General features: G+C 37.9%; 1 protein-coding gene across 4 annotated transcripts in view; it reads right to left on the bottom strand.

Annotated features, from left to right (window-relative positions):
- The window catches only part of ptprub (protein tyrosine phosphatase receptor type Ub), a 322,943-nt gene that overhangs the window by 50,337 nt on the left and 255,310 nt on the right, over positions 1-17,296 (bottom strand). For 3 of the 4 annotated variants that reach the window (XM_079836102.1, XM_079836104.1, XM_079836103.1), the window contains exons 13-16: positions 15,129-15,165; positions 4,530-4,668; positions 784-813; positions 395-555 (exon numbers count right to left, since the gene is read on the bottom strand). In XM_079836102.1, coding sequence (XP_079692228.1) covers positions 395-555; positions 784-813; positions 4,530-4,668; positions 15,129-15,165 — 367 coding nt within the window. The remainder of the gene's footprint in view (positions 1-394; positions 556-783; positions 814-4,529; positions 4,669-15,128; positions 15,166-17,296) is intronic. The other variant, XM_079836105.1, reaches the window with a different exon arrangement.

Here is a 17,296-nt window from a genome sequence, read left to right as displayed (position 1 = left end):
GACGGATTGGGCGAAGGTTTGGGCGGCAGTGGCTCAGTGGTTCATGTAGGTTGTCTACAAACTGGAAGGTTGGTGGTTCGATCCCCGGTTCCTCCTGACCAAGTGTCGAGGTGTCCATGAGCAAGACACCTAACCCCAGCTGCTCCCGACGAGCTGGATGGCGCCTTGCATGGCTGACACCGCCGTCGGTGTGTGAATGAGTGTATGAATGGGTGAATGTGAGGCAAATGTAAAGCGCTTTGGATGGCCGTAGGTCTGTTAAAAGCGCTATATAAATGCAGTCCATTTACCATTTACCATTTGACATGAAAGTGCATGATGACAGAATTTTTGGGTGAGCTAACCCTTTAAGTTCAAGTTGAGGTGTGTGCGCTTGTGTCGTGTCACGTCTTACTGCGAGTGCTGCACGTATGGGTGTCCATAAATGACAAGGCCATCCTCTCGTCCTCCTGCAGAGTGCTCTGATCAGTGAAACTGCGCTCCATGGAGCCCATCATATTACTCTTCTCCTGCCTGTACGTAATGGGGGTCTTATTCATGTTCACCGGCTTCCTACTGAGGAGACAGAGAGAAGAGGGCAAGGAGAGAAGAAAGGGGGGGGGGGGGTAGAGAAATGGAACGTGAAGGAAACGAGAGAGAGAGAGAGAGAGAGAGATGAGGTGAGTTAGGGGAGTTGGTGAGAGAGAAAGAGAAGATCATCACTCCGCTGCTGCCCCCCTCTCTAAAAAGTGCACAAAAAAGCCATGAGAAATGATGATGTGCAATGGAGAAGAAGCCACTTACGGATAATACGAGTATGAGTAGTAATCCCTTCTGGAGAGAGAGAAAAAAAATAGAGGAAGAGAAGAAAGGGGAAAAAAAGAGAAGAAGAAGAAGAAGAAGAAGGGACATGAGATGCAAGCACTGGCAGAGCTCTGATTAGAGTGAAAAAAAGCCAGCCGTCAGGAGCTTGCATTTGCCACGCGAGTAATGGGACACATGCAGATATGCACAAAACCTCAGACAGAGCGGGAAATGGCGGCCTAATCAAATATGTCGTCTTGTTGCTTTTAACGAGTTTAACAAAGGGGCCTGCTGAGAGGGACTTTTATATTCGCTCTCCGCAGCGGCGACTTCACTGAAGTTCGCCGGCACAATCTAACCCAACATCCGCTAAATTGTCCAATGAAACGCTTGGAAAACACTTCCATCTGCATTTGTATTACAAACATTCTTCAACTCCATTTTGGGGTGATTTGGATTAAATGGCTTAAAATGTTCTCTCACACACAAAGGCTCGGTATCTCTCATTCCATTTCAGTGGGAAGGACTCCCATCGCTAACTGAAGTAGGCGCGTTACTGTGACACTTTATCTCCAGCTAAAGGGCTTTGCTGCACTCAAACGTTTAGCTTATAAAACATTTTGTCCCTCCCCAGTAGTCAGAAAAGGAAAAAAGAGAGGCTGAGGTATGCTCAGATAATTTTTCATGTAAAAGATAAATAAAATGCTCAAATGCAAACAAATTAGCCATAATATTTGAGATAGAAATACCAGATTAAACTAGCCAAAATTGGTCAGTCTTGTCTGTTTCTGGTAGCTGGTTAAAACATGGATTAACTCCAGTTTAAAGAAGGTGGTCGGCAGACCTAAATTACTGGTCAACATTTTTTTAATAATTAAAAACTAAAAAATGCTGGGTTAAAAATAACCAGAGTTGGGTTGAAAATGGACTAACCCAGCAATTGGGTTGTTTTAACCCAGCGATTGGGTTGTTTTAACCCAGAAATTGGGTTGTTTTAGGCAAACATTTAACCCACTCGCTGGGTTAAAACAACCCAATTGCTGGGTTAGGCCATTTTCAACCCAACTTGGGTTATTTTTAACCCAGCATTTTTTAGAGTGCAATTTAATGTTTATTGTTTAATTATTATTCATTAAACTTCTTAATAATATTAATTTATTAAACATATTAATACATGTTAATATCCAACATACTTTGGGTTCATTTTAAGCAAGCAATACAGTATTTTTTGGCAAATGTTTGGCAAATGTTTAACCCAACCGCTGTGTTAAAACAACCCAATTGCTGGGTTTGTCCATTTTCAACCCAACTTGGGTTGTTTTCTACCATTCAAAAGTTTTGGGTCGGTAAGAATTATTATTATTATTTATTTTTTTTGGGGGGGGGGACTTAAAGAAAATAATACATTTATTCAGCAAGGACGCATTAAATTGATCAAGTGACAGTATAGACATTTATAATGTTGCAAAAGCTTTATATTTCAGATAAATGCTGATGAACTTTCTATTCATTAAATAATCCTGAAAAAAAAAATTGTACACAACTGTTTTCAACATTGATATTAATAATAATAATAATAATAATAATACATGTTTCTTGAGTAGCAAATCTACATATTAGAATGACTTCTGAAGGATCGTGTGACTCTAAAGACTGGAGTAATGATGCTGAAAATTCAGCTTTGAATCACAGAAATAAATTGCATTTTAAAATATATTCAAATAGAAAAAAGTTATTTTAAATTGTAAAAATATTTTACAATAATTCTGTTTTTGCTGTATTTTGGATCAAATAAATGCAGCCTTGGTGAGCAGAAGAGACTAAAAAATCTGGTAACACCTTACAATAAGGTTCATTAATTAACATCTACATTAGTTAACATGAACTAATAATGAACTGCACTTAAAAAGCATTTATATATCTTTGTTAATGTTAATTTCAACATTTACTAATGCATTATTAAAATCTTGTTAACATTAGTTAATGGACTGTGAAGTAACATGAACAAACCATGAACAGCTGTATCTTTATTAACTAACGTTAACAAAGATTAACTAATGCTGAACAGGTGTTATTCATGGTTAGTTCATGTTAACCCATGCATTAACTAATGTTAACTAATACAACCTGTGTTAAAATCTTACCGTTCTCAAACTTTTGACCGGTAGTTTATCTTAAAATATGTCAGTGCCTTTGTTTTGTCTTAAAATGCACACCAGTAATGTTTTTTTTCTACGGCATGTTTATAAAGATTTTTATTTTTTTGAGATTTAGAACCTTTTTTTTTTAGACACAATTTTATATTATAGTGTAATTTTAAAAATGTTCTTGAATAAATAAATGGGAAATAACATGAAAATAATTATCAGCTTATCATGCATGGCTAAACAGCAATAAACCATCTAAAACTGACATGACATAGACAAAAGTCTAAAACAGTAGCCTCTAGGCAATCACTATTCATGCATGTGAGAAACTCATATGAAAAACAGAATGTGAATGTCTTTATCTGTTCCTGAAGATGAATCTATGAGATGACCGTTGCGTAGATTCATTTTCAGTGATTGGTGCTGTTTGAGGAACGAGAGGCCCGTGTCTCTCATTTGCCACTGGATCTGATGACCTTTTGAGAGCCGTGGGCTAATTATCTCTGAAAGCACACTTTTTCCATCCCAATTACTGGCTCATTTCTGGTTCAGGGCGGCAGCGGGCAAGGCCTAATTAAGTGAGTAATTGAATTGCATTTCTCTTTAATTAAATATTTCACACTCCGATAATCTCAGAAGATGAAAACCCTTGGAAATCTCTCCTCCGATGCACGTGAGAATGCAGGGGAGAACACCTGGGTGCCCTTTGACTGAGCCGAATAATCGAAGTCATAAGCTGCAATGGGTAGGTTTAAGTTAGTCATAGCTGAACGCACAATAGCCTGGTCTCTCAGGAACAGATTAAGTCTCATTTAAGTCTCACCCTCACAAGAAATATTGGAAAATGGCCCACGGGCTTATAACTGCCAAGGTCTATAACATAAAGGCCTATAGGAAAATTTGAAGTATTTCTTTGTTTTGCAACACATACAGTGGCTCCAAAAACTTTCCGGACACTTACATCACGTTAAAATGTATGAATGCCACTGCATAAAAATATATAAAGATTAAAATGAAATATAAATATAATGTACATTTTTAATTGAAAGATCATTTATAAATATATATTAAAATAATAAAATATATACAATACTGTTCAAAAGTTTGGGGTCAGTAAGATATTTAATGATTTTTCTTTCATGCACTCCAAAGCTGCATTTATTTGATGAAAAAATACAGTAAAAACTAATATTGTGAAATATTATTACAATTTACAATGATTGCAAATATTATTACATTATTATTATTATTAATATTATTATTAATATTATTACAACACTGACTTTTCAGGATTTTTTGGATTAATAGAAAGTTCAAAAGAACAGCATTTATTTCCAATATAAATCTTTTGTAACAAAAAAGTTTTTACTGTCACTTCTTATCAATTTAATGCATCTTTGCGGAATAAAAGCATTAATTTCTTTTGGAAAAAAAAAACCATATTTGAACAATACTTTTTTAATAATTATTTAATCTGTTTTATGAAATCAAATGCAATGACTATGAAACTGCATGTGAAATTGTGACTTAAATACAGTCATGTTTTAAAGCTAAGCATGCTTGGGCTCTCACATCTTCATCCTGACCAGTGGAACTCACCCTTTTTTAATGATTATGATAATGGCCCCCAGTAGCAGTATCAGGACCACCAGCCCACCAGCACACACTCCTAGGATGAGCCCCATCTCCTCTGAGCGCTGAGTGACCTCAAGAGCTCGCTGATGGTCTTTACAGGCGGCTAAAGAACACACATACATAACTTTTGAGGACACTAGGAATTATTTATAAACATATAAACCAGCATGAATTAACATATCAACCAGCAAAGAAATCAAAAACAGACACATTCAAAATACTGAGAAGAGGAAAGACATTTAAATGAGGCTGAAAGGAAAATAACAGTTTATACTGTTCCAGATTAAGATGGTCACACTCTTCACCAAGCTATGGAACATGTTAATCATGATCTCAACACTAAAGGCCCATTCACACCAAGGACAATAACTACAACAATATCTATTAAGTTTTAATAATACTATAATAATTGGAAAGTCCACACCACAACTAAAACGGAGGAACGATATAATTGGAATAATTTTCAGAGTGATTTTTTCCAGCTGATGAAAGATACAGACACTGGTAACAAATCAGAATCCATCCAACTTTAAACAGCTCGAGCATTTAAATGGGTCATGAACTGAGAAATCAAATTTAATAAGAGGTCATCATACTATAAGAATATCTTGTAAGTTTCAGAACTGAAAATATCAGTTAACTGAAAACGAGTCTGATACTGCTCCATTGGGCTGTGATTATGGGGCGTTTCAACCGAACCAGGAAAGAAAATGACTCTGCCCTCAATGGGATAGACCTACAACCAATCAGAGCAACGGAGTAAGTGACGTATGTTGAGCGATGCATAGTTGTCAACAGAACTCAACTGCACGCACACTGGAAGAAGTAGAAGAAGAAAGATGAGTGTAAACAATCTTTGCCGGTGTTGTAAATAGAATTTAAGGATACACGGAGTACTTACCAACACGATCATCATTTTTGAGCGAAATAGTAAAGGTGAATGCATATACGAACAAGTTCTCCGTTTAGGATAAGAACGAATTCAAACCAAACGCTCTTTGGTGACGTGGATGATTACGTTACTGTTGATCATCTGTCCATCATAGTATAAAGCCCGCCCTGACAATTTGATTGGTCCAAACAGCTCTGGTTCGAGCATTGTTGCTCCACAACGGATCAAATCCAGATCGAACTTCCCGACCTGAAATATTGTGGGCGGGGCTAAGTTCGGCTGGCATCCAGGCTAGCTACCAAGCCCAGCGAACGACTCATTGGGCAATGTGCCAATTTAATAGATAGGTGAAAGACCACCCCTGCAGAAGATAATCAATATCTACTTCATCATTGCTTCTTTGGCCCCGCCCACTGGCGTGTTAGTGAGATGATGAGGAGAGATGAGCAAAACAGGATGGACAGCAAATAACATTACCTTCCAAAGGATCCTAATGCTAGGAATGTGGTTATTTATTTTCATTATTTATTTGTATTCTGTACATTTGACTGTGGATTCTTTGGTAAATCAGTCCAAATTTCGGCGCAGGCTTTGCAAACAAGCTTTTATGATATGGACTCGACAGTAATGCAACAAGTAAGTAACCGTGTTAATTCCAATGCCTGATCTGTGATCAGTGATTTCTGATATGTAATGATTCATTCATCTGTGTGTCAATGAATCAAACCAGTGACTAAATGGTCAACATCACATTGTTTCTCTTAATAGGAGGAAAATAATTGGTTATTTAAACTGTGATTATATTATAAATAGAAAGTTATCAAAGAAAGCTCCATTTGAAATAGCTGGAGCTGTCAATCAAACAGCGCGAGTTTATCAGTGACTGTGTTTTGGACTCGCGCCAAAACTCCCGTTATAGTCAACAAATCTTTTATTTACATTGTGTTTGCACTGTCAGTTGTGATGAAAGCATTTTAGCTAGTGTGCAGAAATCGAGTTACAATGACGAGACCACAATCATGCGCTCAACATGTCTGTGATCGGAATATAATGCCATAGATCTAAATATAATGCTATAATCAACACTTTTCACGACTAGTTAACCTTGAAAGCTGCAATAGTAAAAACGTGCTAAAAGTTTTCGAGAGACTTCCACATGTAATACTTAGCTATTTCATATGCAAAGATGTTAGCCAATCACAGCAGTGGGCGTTCACACTGAAGTCTCACAGCAGACATACCCCTTAAAACAGAGTGTTCATATCAGAGGGTTAAAATCACGGTAGGAAAATGCCTTATTTCTAAATTATGATTATTTTTGATGTAACATTATAAAACAATAGACAGTTCATGACCCCTTTAAAGTGGCACAGATGACAGAACTGCAGTGCGCTCTTCTAAAAAAAAAAACAATGTTCTCATGTGTTGGTTAGACACTAGTATAGTTGTCGTTATCTTTGTAGTTATCTTTCGTAGTGTGATTCAAGAGCTAATAGGTCTAAAAAGTGGTCAACTAAAGTAAAACTGAAGACAGAAAAATTGGATGTGGTGATAAAATAGATGGCGCTGCATTGACATGAGTACAGCTGATTAAGCTCTTGAACAGAAAAGTGAAAAACAGAAAACAAGAGACCTAGCCATGCACTGACAGAAAGAGTGATCGAGGCAAGACAAAATTTACAATTTACAGTAAATAGCCTTTACAATCTAGGCCTGAGTCAAAACCCAAAATGCAATCATGAGCCATGGTGAAAGAAATGAAAGTTCTCTGGCAATTCTGAGGGCTCCTTCAATCTCTCATCATGAGATGCTTCTGTACTGTACCACGCAGAATGCATGCCTCTTCTGTGGCGCGAGTACCAACTGCACCTGGTCAGCTATTTATCCCCGTCACCTGTCTCCATTGACAGCATGTGGGCAGGGGTCATTTCACAATCTGAGGCTCCTGGGGATTGCACGGCTCTCTGTCACAGCAGAGAATGAGACCGTGTGATCCAAGAGAGAGAGCGCAAAGGGAAAGTGTGCATATGTAGCGGAGCCCGAGGCAAATTGCCCTGACCTGGACACGTAGCAGCTGGGCTATTTATACCGTTTTCACACACTCGTGCTAGTACGGGAATGTTTTGCATGTTTTTGTGGGTTTTTCTGCACTGATGAGAGTGTGAGAACATTAATGGAATTTTTTTATGTTCTGCTGTTTTCACGAAAAACGTTCGAATTTAAGTTCAGTAGTTACACTAAGACAGTATGCTTTTCCAAATGAGGTTGTGTACACACCCTAATCATAAAAAGATTATGATAAATTGTCTATAACAGAATAAAAATATCTTCCTTGGACCGAAAAGCTATTTCATTGGCTAACAGAACTATAACGCTGAAATGATATACTTCTGCTTTAATATATGTCATCTTAAAAATGAAAATACATAAATTGATATATATTTAAATAAGACATTATACCACATTATATAAACAATTGTGTTGTTACTATTAAAAAAACGTAATTGTAATAAAACTGAAATAAAATAAAATATAAATATCACATGTAAATAAAATAAATTAGAAACGTTGCTTTTAAGTTGAAGAAGCAAAATTACTACGAAAACTGAAATTAAAATAAATTAAAGCTAAATAGAAATAAAAAAAGAATTAAAAAATGACAAAAGCACAAAAATAAAACAATGATTTAAATACTACAATAGTATTTAAATAATATAAAAATAACCCCTGCAAACTTGCAAGTTAACTGATTAGCCCAATAGCTTAGCATGCTGCTCACAGGCTAACCTGCCCATTCATAATCATAATCACAATTTTTTAGCAAAAGGCTAACAAGAAAATCTTTAATTAGAACACAATAAAGGCACAAGAGGCTTTTTGATGATAAAATATCTAATGTATGGTATATATATATATATATATATATATATATATATATATATATATATATATATATTTCTGTCACTCTACTCTCGTCTAGACAATAAAAAATAACATTAGGGCTTCATGTCATATGGCAACTGTAGAAGGAATTATGCGAGACACATTAAGATGCAAATGTATAATTTATAATCAAGTGGTCCATGAAATATATCATCAAGCAGACATTTTCTTCCAGGCAGACTTTCAGCTGTTACACTATTCATTTAATTGGCAGAGGGAAGCAGGTCTGTTGCCACATCAATTTACGACTAATGGCAAAAAGTGGAAAAAAAGAGGGAAAAAAAGACAGATAAACTCACAGGCAAACAACCTGTGACATAATCCGACCTCCCCTTCCTCTGCACATGACAAGAAACTGAGTGTAATTTCCCACCAGACTGTAGTTATTTAAACTAATAGCTGGTTACTTGCCAATGGGGCAATGTCTCCTTAGTCAAATCACAGTGGGAATCCATCTTGTTGAAGAGGGACTAGAGATCTTCTTAGTGCTAGAAGCCTAGTGTTAGCGCTTCCCTTGAGGTCTCAGTGGTCTGAAAGCTACAGGGTTCAATGAAAAAGAGTATGAGCTGAGGCCTGAGGAAAAAGGTCTGCTTTAGGGCTCCATCCCAGGCCAAGGCTAAAAAAAGTCATAAGCATGTGGAGAGATGTAGGGCAGCGAGAAAAGAATTTGCCATGGCTCCCTCAACTTCTCTGCTCCCTCAACTGCCAAAGGCAGTTTCAAAACTTCCCCATCTTTCTGTGACAATGGCTCATTCAGTGCGGCGAAGAAATGCTTCTGAAAACTGAGGAGCTTTTTCTGTTGACTGGAGTTACAGAATGGCTTACAATCATAATTTCTTTTTTTTATTATATACCTCATGTGGTTCCAAACCTGCGTGAGTTTGATTATTCACTGGTTGTTTTGCATACAGTGGATCATTTACTGAAAATATCCAAATAAAAAGAAAGATTCATTCAATATTAGTGAAATACACAATGCTAATGCCCACAATGCTAATGAATGACTTTAGAAGACTTGGAATACAGCATGTATGGCATATGGCGAGTTTTCGAAGCTCAAGTGCCCCAGTCCACCTTCTTTGTAACGGCATGAATAAAAGTGATCAGCATTATTCCGCCAAACATTTCTTTTTGAAGGTCATACAGGTTTGTAATGATATAAAATGACAGATTTTTCAAAGTTCTTGGAGGGAGAAGAGTTTATTTAAAGAAGCGTAATTCTAGACCATTCCTACCCTTTCAATCCGAAGCAACTTTCTATGTGACAGACTTTATACATCCGAAGACAACAAGGGCTATACTTTCCCAACCCCCCATGGAGACCCCACATTACTCTAGACTTGAGAAGTCAGACTCCCACAGGAACCTTTTGAAAAGAGCCAACCATGAATTATCTTAGAAGAAACCATCTCCTTTTTATAGAGTATAGTACTTTGGGTGCATATCTTCACAGGCACAGGCACAGATTTGCATCTAAGGCACCAATACAGTATGTGTCTGTATCAGACTGATAACAATATTAAATATACATATACTTCAGATGTCAGGAGTGAAGGGATCTGATCTAGATTTCTTACGTCTTCAATTAAATGCGCTAAAACTGCTAAAAAACAAAACTCTTACAAAGAGACGAGATGAGATGACTGGGAAAAAGTGTCCCAATCAACATAAATTATATATATATAAAATTAAGTGAAAAAAGCATTTTACATTTTAAACTACAATTAAAATTAAATAAGGATTAGTTTATATCTTTTTTCAGACATCTTTATCTTGTGTCAATCAAAAGCATATTAAGAAGCAAATGTTTTTCTCTTAAGCATAAACCTCAGTAAAAACAACAACAGCAACAAAAAAAGACAATGATATGGGATATTGTGTCAACACAATAACGCTACCATAACATGCAAGTACAATATTCCAAACATAAGATGAGATAAAAAGGCATAATTTGCATAGTTCATGCATAATCTTCACAATAACGGCTAAATCATGAGTTCTTAATGAGGTATTAAATATATTCATCGCAAGAAATATAGATGAGAAAACATCCATTAAAGTTTGATGCAAACCTGATCAGATTTTTATCGCCGTGCTGAGTTTCCTTTCAGAATATCAATTAAGCCCAACACAGGCATGAAATTCGTTTTAAGATTAATGTGAGCACCTGCTGAGCGCACCAAAAGTGGAAATTAGCACTTGGAGTTACAACGAAAGTCTATTGTTCTGTGAAGATTGCCATGGGACTGTTAATTAAACTGTCACCTGTGCAAGGAAATGGGAGTCTTGGCAGCTTAGGTTTGTAAGCAATTCGGTTGAATTTTGAGCACATCAGGGTGCCAATTTTCTTGTGGACCTTGATCGTTGATTCATAGGACGTTTATGTGGCCAATCAAAATCAACAACCTCAATTATAGATTTTTGTGACAATCTGGATTCCTTCTTGTCATTTAGACCCTTTATGAGAGACCTTAATAAATGAATAAGATACAGCCAAACAGTTTCTTGTCCTTCTGTTTGTTAGCACTGTTAATTTGTTTAATTGTTCTTTCCTGTTGAGGAAGTCGAGAGAGCTCTATTCTGTCCATCAATATGTTGGCATGTTAGCCCACATCGCAAATGTGTGCGTGTCTTATGAGAGACCTTAGCCTGGATGCCAGCCGAATTTAGCCCCGCCCACAACATGAGTTCGGGAAATTCGGTCTGGAATTGATCCGTTGTGGACCAACTATGCCCGAACAAGAGCTGTTCGGACCAATGAAATTGTCAGGGCGGGCTTTATACGATGATGGACAGATGATAAACAGTAACGTAAGCTTTGGTTGAATTCGTTCTAACTCGTATATGCATTCACCTTCACTATTTCTCTCAAAAATGATGATCGTGTTGGTAAGTACTCCATGTGTGAATGCCTGTTATGTACATTGCTTCTTCCGATCTCTTATATTGGGCACTTTTTGCACTTAAATTGGCTTATTCTTACTGTTGACATTGAAAATGATGCCGTTTTGACAGTTTCAACCTGGACATAAAGTCATATTTGCTAATTATCTTTAATGTATTTGCCCTGTTTTGATCCGATTCTTTTTTACAACACCGGCAAAGATCGTTTACACTCATCTACTTCTTCCAGCTTGCGTGCAGTTGAGTTCTGTTGACAACTAACGTTATGCGTCGCTCCATTTCTCTGATTGGTTGTAGGTCTATCCAATTGAGGTCTTTCCTTGTTCGGTTGAAACATGCCTCATAATCACAGCCTAATGGAGTAGAATCAGACTCATATTCGACTAGAATTGAATATGATGACGTCAGAGACCTTAATAAATGAATAAAATACAGTCAAACATTTCTTGTCCTTCTGTTTGTTAGCACTGTTAATTTATTTAATCGTTCTTTCCTGTTGAGAAAGTCAAGAGAGCTCTATTCTGTCCATCAATATGTTGGCATGTTAGCCCACATCGCAAATGTGTGTGTGTCTGTGCCCACTGAGCAGATGGGACGACAAAACTGGCCTAAAATGTCCACTTCCTCCTCTTGGCTTCATGCTCAGAAGGCTAGTCGTCACCCTCATTACTCGGTCTCAAAAAGAAAGCCAGGTCGATTTAACCGAGAGGCTGTGCTCACTAGCCTCAAAACGCCGCACACTACAATACCGTCCTGCCGGTACTGAGCCCTTATGCCGTTCGATAGAGGGAAGTGCAGTTCTTTTTTTGTTGCCTTGACAGGAATCTATGCCTCCTGAACCTTTTCATCTTCCTCTGAGGGGCCTGACAGGTGCTAGCGTGTATTGACAGGCACAGGTGACTCCATCAGTGGTGTTTGATGTGAAGGTCTTTCTGCTGACCGGACAGGGACCCGAAAACTGATCTCTCTCAGCCTGCGTGCTGCGGCGTGTCTTTGCCGAGACTGCCCACCCCAGACAAATCTGCTTTGATACAGTCCACTCCCCTACCGCAAGCAACCAAAACAAACATGATGAAAGAGTGACCTGTTCTCCGTTAGTGCCCTTGTCTCCAGAAGAGAAAGGGGGCGGGGGATGTATAAAGGAAAAAGCTGTGTGTGTCTAGACACAAAATTTCACTGGAAACCAACACACATCCCAAAGCTGTACACTATGCTTTGCCCTTCAGGGAATTCACGGACGCTCGCAACTCAGGTCGGAAATCTGAGCGCTTGGGGAACAACTGCACATGTAAGATTAGCTAGTGAACCATTATGGAGTATTTCTCAGTGGTAAAGCTCTGAGAGGTTTGAGCAATGATCATAGAGCTGGACTACTGAGCCGGAAGATGGAAACCACTTTGATACCAAAACCTAGCAGTGTCCCTTTAGGCCAAGTTAGATCAATCAGTCGCTACTTGAATGGGGAAATCCGTATTGTTTTTGTTTTTTTCACAAGTGTTTTACCTGTATTCTGAGTTACACATTGCATTGTGGATAATGTTCTTACAGTGTACAGGAACTGGACATTATCCGTCAAGTTTATGGATATGCCTTTAACCCTATAACACAATGCAATGTGTATTTCAAAATACGGGTAAAACACAAAAAAATCAATAGGGAAAATGCTTTCATATTAACACAGTACATTGGGGCTTTTCTTACAGTATAGAATGCAGTTGTCACTCCTGTAAATAACCGTACTGTGTGTAAATGCAACCCTATAGAGGGTATGCACATGATGTCACTGCCACACTGAGCGGCAAAAAGACAGCATTGGTTTTCAGGGTGAATGCCATGCAAAACACATCTAAAATGGGAAAGAGCTTTGAGATTGACTGTACAAATAGATTTGACAAGAAAGCTGAGGTATATCTTTACAGACTTCCGAAAGCTCCAGAAAAAAAGTTGCAAATGGATTGCTGCAATTGACAGAAACAACTGGACTCCAGGCAGCCAAAATGTGGATCATTTTGTGTCAATATGTCGAATTTTAGGGCAAAATCATACCCTATATATTGTATTGACAACTCATCAATTAAATATTTTCCATTCTGCATAAATGGATGTTTAAAAGAAAAAAAAAAACTGATATAACTGATAAAACGTATACAATTTTAGGGTTTGGACGATATGACAATATTCATATAAGTGATCACCCGGACTTAGACCTACCTATATTGTATTTATATAAAAAGTTCACAGGCAAATTTGCTTTATGTATTTCCTCAGCGTCGAAATACACATTTAAATATCACGAAACACGATTCCTGGCTGCATGTCAATATCCATGGATCACTGGATCTTTGGTAAGTTGTAAGGAACACTATATGGAGTCCAACCTTTAGTTCAAACTGATAAACATTTGTTTTACTCGCATTTCCGCAGTCTCCCCTATTAAATCCAGTCATGCAGCAGCTCTTTTGCCACTCAGTCCGGCTGAGTGGGTGTGTTCTGGCGGAAAAGTGATGTCAATGCATACCCTCTATTAAGGACTAAAATACAAAGTTAAAGTGAAGTTTGTGAAGTTAAAGTTCTTATAACATATTTCAAATCAGCTATAGAATCTGACAACAGTGCCTTCAAATCATTAAATAAAAAACCTTCCTTTATCAGTCTAGTCCTGCTGGAGTGTATACACATTCTAGAGTAAACAATCCGGTGATTGGCTGCTGTAACATTAAGGCAGGACTTCTTACAGATGCTGCAGTGGCTCTATCTGACTCGTTTAACTCTAAAGCAGGACTACAGATGCCATATTTAGGGTAACACAATTTCTCCCATTCAAGTGTTCCATCTCTCTTTTTGATGTCTTTGATGCTAAAAACGACACTGGTGCACCATCCGCCTGCAGCAAACTGTTAGTTCCAGAGGGATCTGGAAGTAGAATGCTGATGACATCTTAGAATAGCTGTGACCCTCAGGCACGCAACATTGTGAATAAGTGAATAGCAAATATAAGCTGAAAAACCTCCACTCATGCAGTCGGAATAGCACCATATATCCAATCCACTTCGATTTTTATGCTTTACTATTTGTGGCCACTCTATCATACTTTAACCCTCTGGAGTCTGAGCTGTTTTGGGCCCTTTAGAAGTTGACATGCTCTGACATTTATGCTTTTTTCAGTTGCTTATAAACATATTAATGGCAAAAGTGTCATTACACTGTGTTCAGCACAAACTGGGCTACCATAATATGAGAGCAACATGTATGTACATTCTTGTATTTTGAGAGAATAACTTTTATGGGTGTTTAAAAAAAAAAAAAAAACTAACAATGTAAGTCTCAGAATTAAGACTACAAAACACAATAGATGTTTGTCCACAAGACTTTTGACTAATGGGTGTTGTTGCCTACAGTTTTAGCTTCAAACTGATAATCATTGAGCCTACTCATTTACATAAAACAATATATTAATTTACATTTTGTTACATTTCCAACTAATGTAACAAAACCTTTTCCACCGTTTCCTGACCCTTAGAATCAAACATGAGTAGAATCCCATTGTCAAATAGACACAAATACATATTTTTCAATGATTGTCAAAATTGCAAAAGCATATTTCATAAAAATAGTACAAAATATAGTTTCATGGCTGGTAAGAAATATACATAGCCCGTACATTTTCTAAATTCATGTTAATTCCCAGTATGTTGATTTCGACCCTGCATATAGTAGGACAATTCAACTCACACATTCTTTCAAAAAACTATTTAGCACAAAACTGCAGAGTACTTCTAAAAAATAAAAAAAAAGTTCTGTAGCATCAGCATTAAATAACTCACCTTTACGGGCGATGCGGATGCAGTTTATCCTTGTTTCCTGTGAGAAAAGAGAACAGATATACAGGGTCAAGCTGTGGGAAACAGTCAAACGGCACAAATAAGACTGCATGATACCTGATGAGATGTCAAATGGGCTCACACTGACTTTTGCTGATTCAATAACAGCATGAATGCCAGTAAAAGAGTAGAAATACATTCAAAAACAGCACTGTACCTCACTCTACTTGTGTGTGTATTTTTTAGTGTGTGGCGATACGGTATAAGCCTTTATTGTACAGAAAATGGCAGCAGAGGACAAAAGAGGCAGGGGGGGATGACTTCCAGCCAGGAGAGAATTATAAAAAGGAATTAATTTGTTTGAAATCGCAGTTGATGACATACTGGTGTTATGAAAACGACCTTTGTCAAATAGCGCTAATGAGATCCAAGCCCATAATCCAATTCCGGCCTGCCACCTCGACAAGAAGATGCATTATCAAATTAAGATTTACAGATGCTAATTCGGGCATTATGGAACAATTATGCAAATCTTCCCATCCGGAAAAGAAGTGAGAGGCCTCTGCTTAAACTGCGGCTGAATTGCTTTTTTTTAAATAACTGCCTTAGCTTCTAAAGCCCGTCATAACGCTAGATCATCTCAGAAATATACAAAAGGGAAAGGGAGCAAGTTAAGAAGAGGGGAAAAAGGTAGAGACGGACTTGCACTGATGTTTCAAAAGAGGGAAGAGGGACACGCATGGATATTTTAGCCCCACTCAAACATCCCACGCTTAAAAATGTCATGTAGGCCAATCCAGGCTTTACGAGAAACCCATCTTTATCTGCTCCAGCAGCCATCATTGGGATGCAAGTGTGCCATGGCTCCCAATACACACTCTCCCATAAGAGCATATCACAGGGATAAAGCAAACACTGCCTGTTTTTCTCCAAGCACAGAGCCGGTCCTAGATGTCGCACCATAAGAACTCATAGCTCGCCATGCGTGTGAGAAAAGACTGACCCCAAACGACAGGCGAGAGACAGCCAGTGGGCTTTGATCAGACAGACGCAGACACAAAGCTTTAAGCTTCCCTGCTCTACTTAATCAAATTTGTGGGAACGGTCATGGCAGGCACTGCAAAAGGGGATCTGTCAGCAAACTCAAGCTAAGTAAATGAATTATGAGCACTATAAATATAACAGGCCCAGGGAGGCATGGGAAAGGAACTTATTAGAAAGCTCGTACATGGTTTCGAGAAGTAGAAGAGGTATGCGAGAAAAAGAGAGGGCAAAAAGAGGAAAATATATAGCCTGGATGCCAGCCGAATTTAGCCCCGCCCACAATTTTTTTTGCTCGGGCAATTCGGTCTGGACTCGCTCCATAGAGGAGGAATTATGCCCGAACAGAAACTGTTCGGACCAATGAAATTGTCAGGGCGGGCTTTAGACGATGATGGACAGATGATCAACAGTAGCGTAATCATCCACGTCATCGAAGGCTCTTGGGTTGAATTTGCTCTCATCCTAAACGGAGAACTTGTTCGTATATGGGTTCACCTTCACTATAGAAAATATAGGAAAAAAAGGGGGAAATTATATATATACACCCTAGTGAAATATAAATATTATAAAATGTATATGAAATATACAAATACATTTACATATGTATGTACTTATATGTAATATAAATACCCTGCAATTGTACTTTTGGTATACTAAATTGGTATATTAAAGTCTGCTAAATTGGAACAACTAATTTTGTACTTAATGCACTTTAGTTATCCAGAAATAGTGCTGAAGTTCAACTAAAGATATACTTAAGTATATCTGATTGTGCTAAAGTGGAACAATTGGAAAGTATACTTTAGGTACACTTTAAATATTTTGCATTTTAAAGACTGATATTATACAGGGATCATACTAGCTTTACTAATAGTGATATTAAATGTATTTAAAACTTTATAAAGTAAAATATCTAGCTTCCGCCAGACCGCCTTCCATATTCAACTTACAAAGAAAGTGTAACGCCTCTCGCAGTTCAAAATGCTTACTGTGCGTTCACACCGCCGCCGGCGAGAGCGTCAAACTTCGCTCTGGCCGCCCTGCCATCGACGCTGCAGAAAGATTCGTGGACACGCTGCCGCTCTGACGTAGATCGAATGCTTGGTCTTTTTTGAAACGGCATTTAA

The sequence above is a fragment of the Gobio gobio genome, assembly GCF_949357685.1.
Source record: "Gobio gobio genome assembly, chromosome: 15".
NCBI classification, from domain to species: Eukaryota; Metazoa; Chordata; class Actinopteri; order Cypriniformes; family Gobionidae; genus Gobio; species Gobio gobio.
The sequence above is the reverse complement of the archived record's forward strand: the minus strand, read 5'-3'. Positions and strand labels throughout refer to the sequence as shown.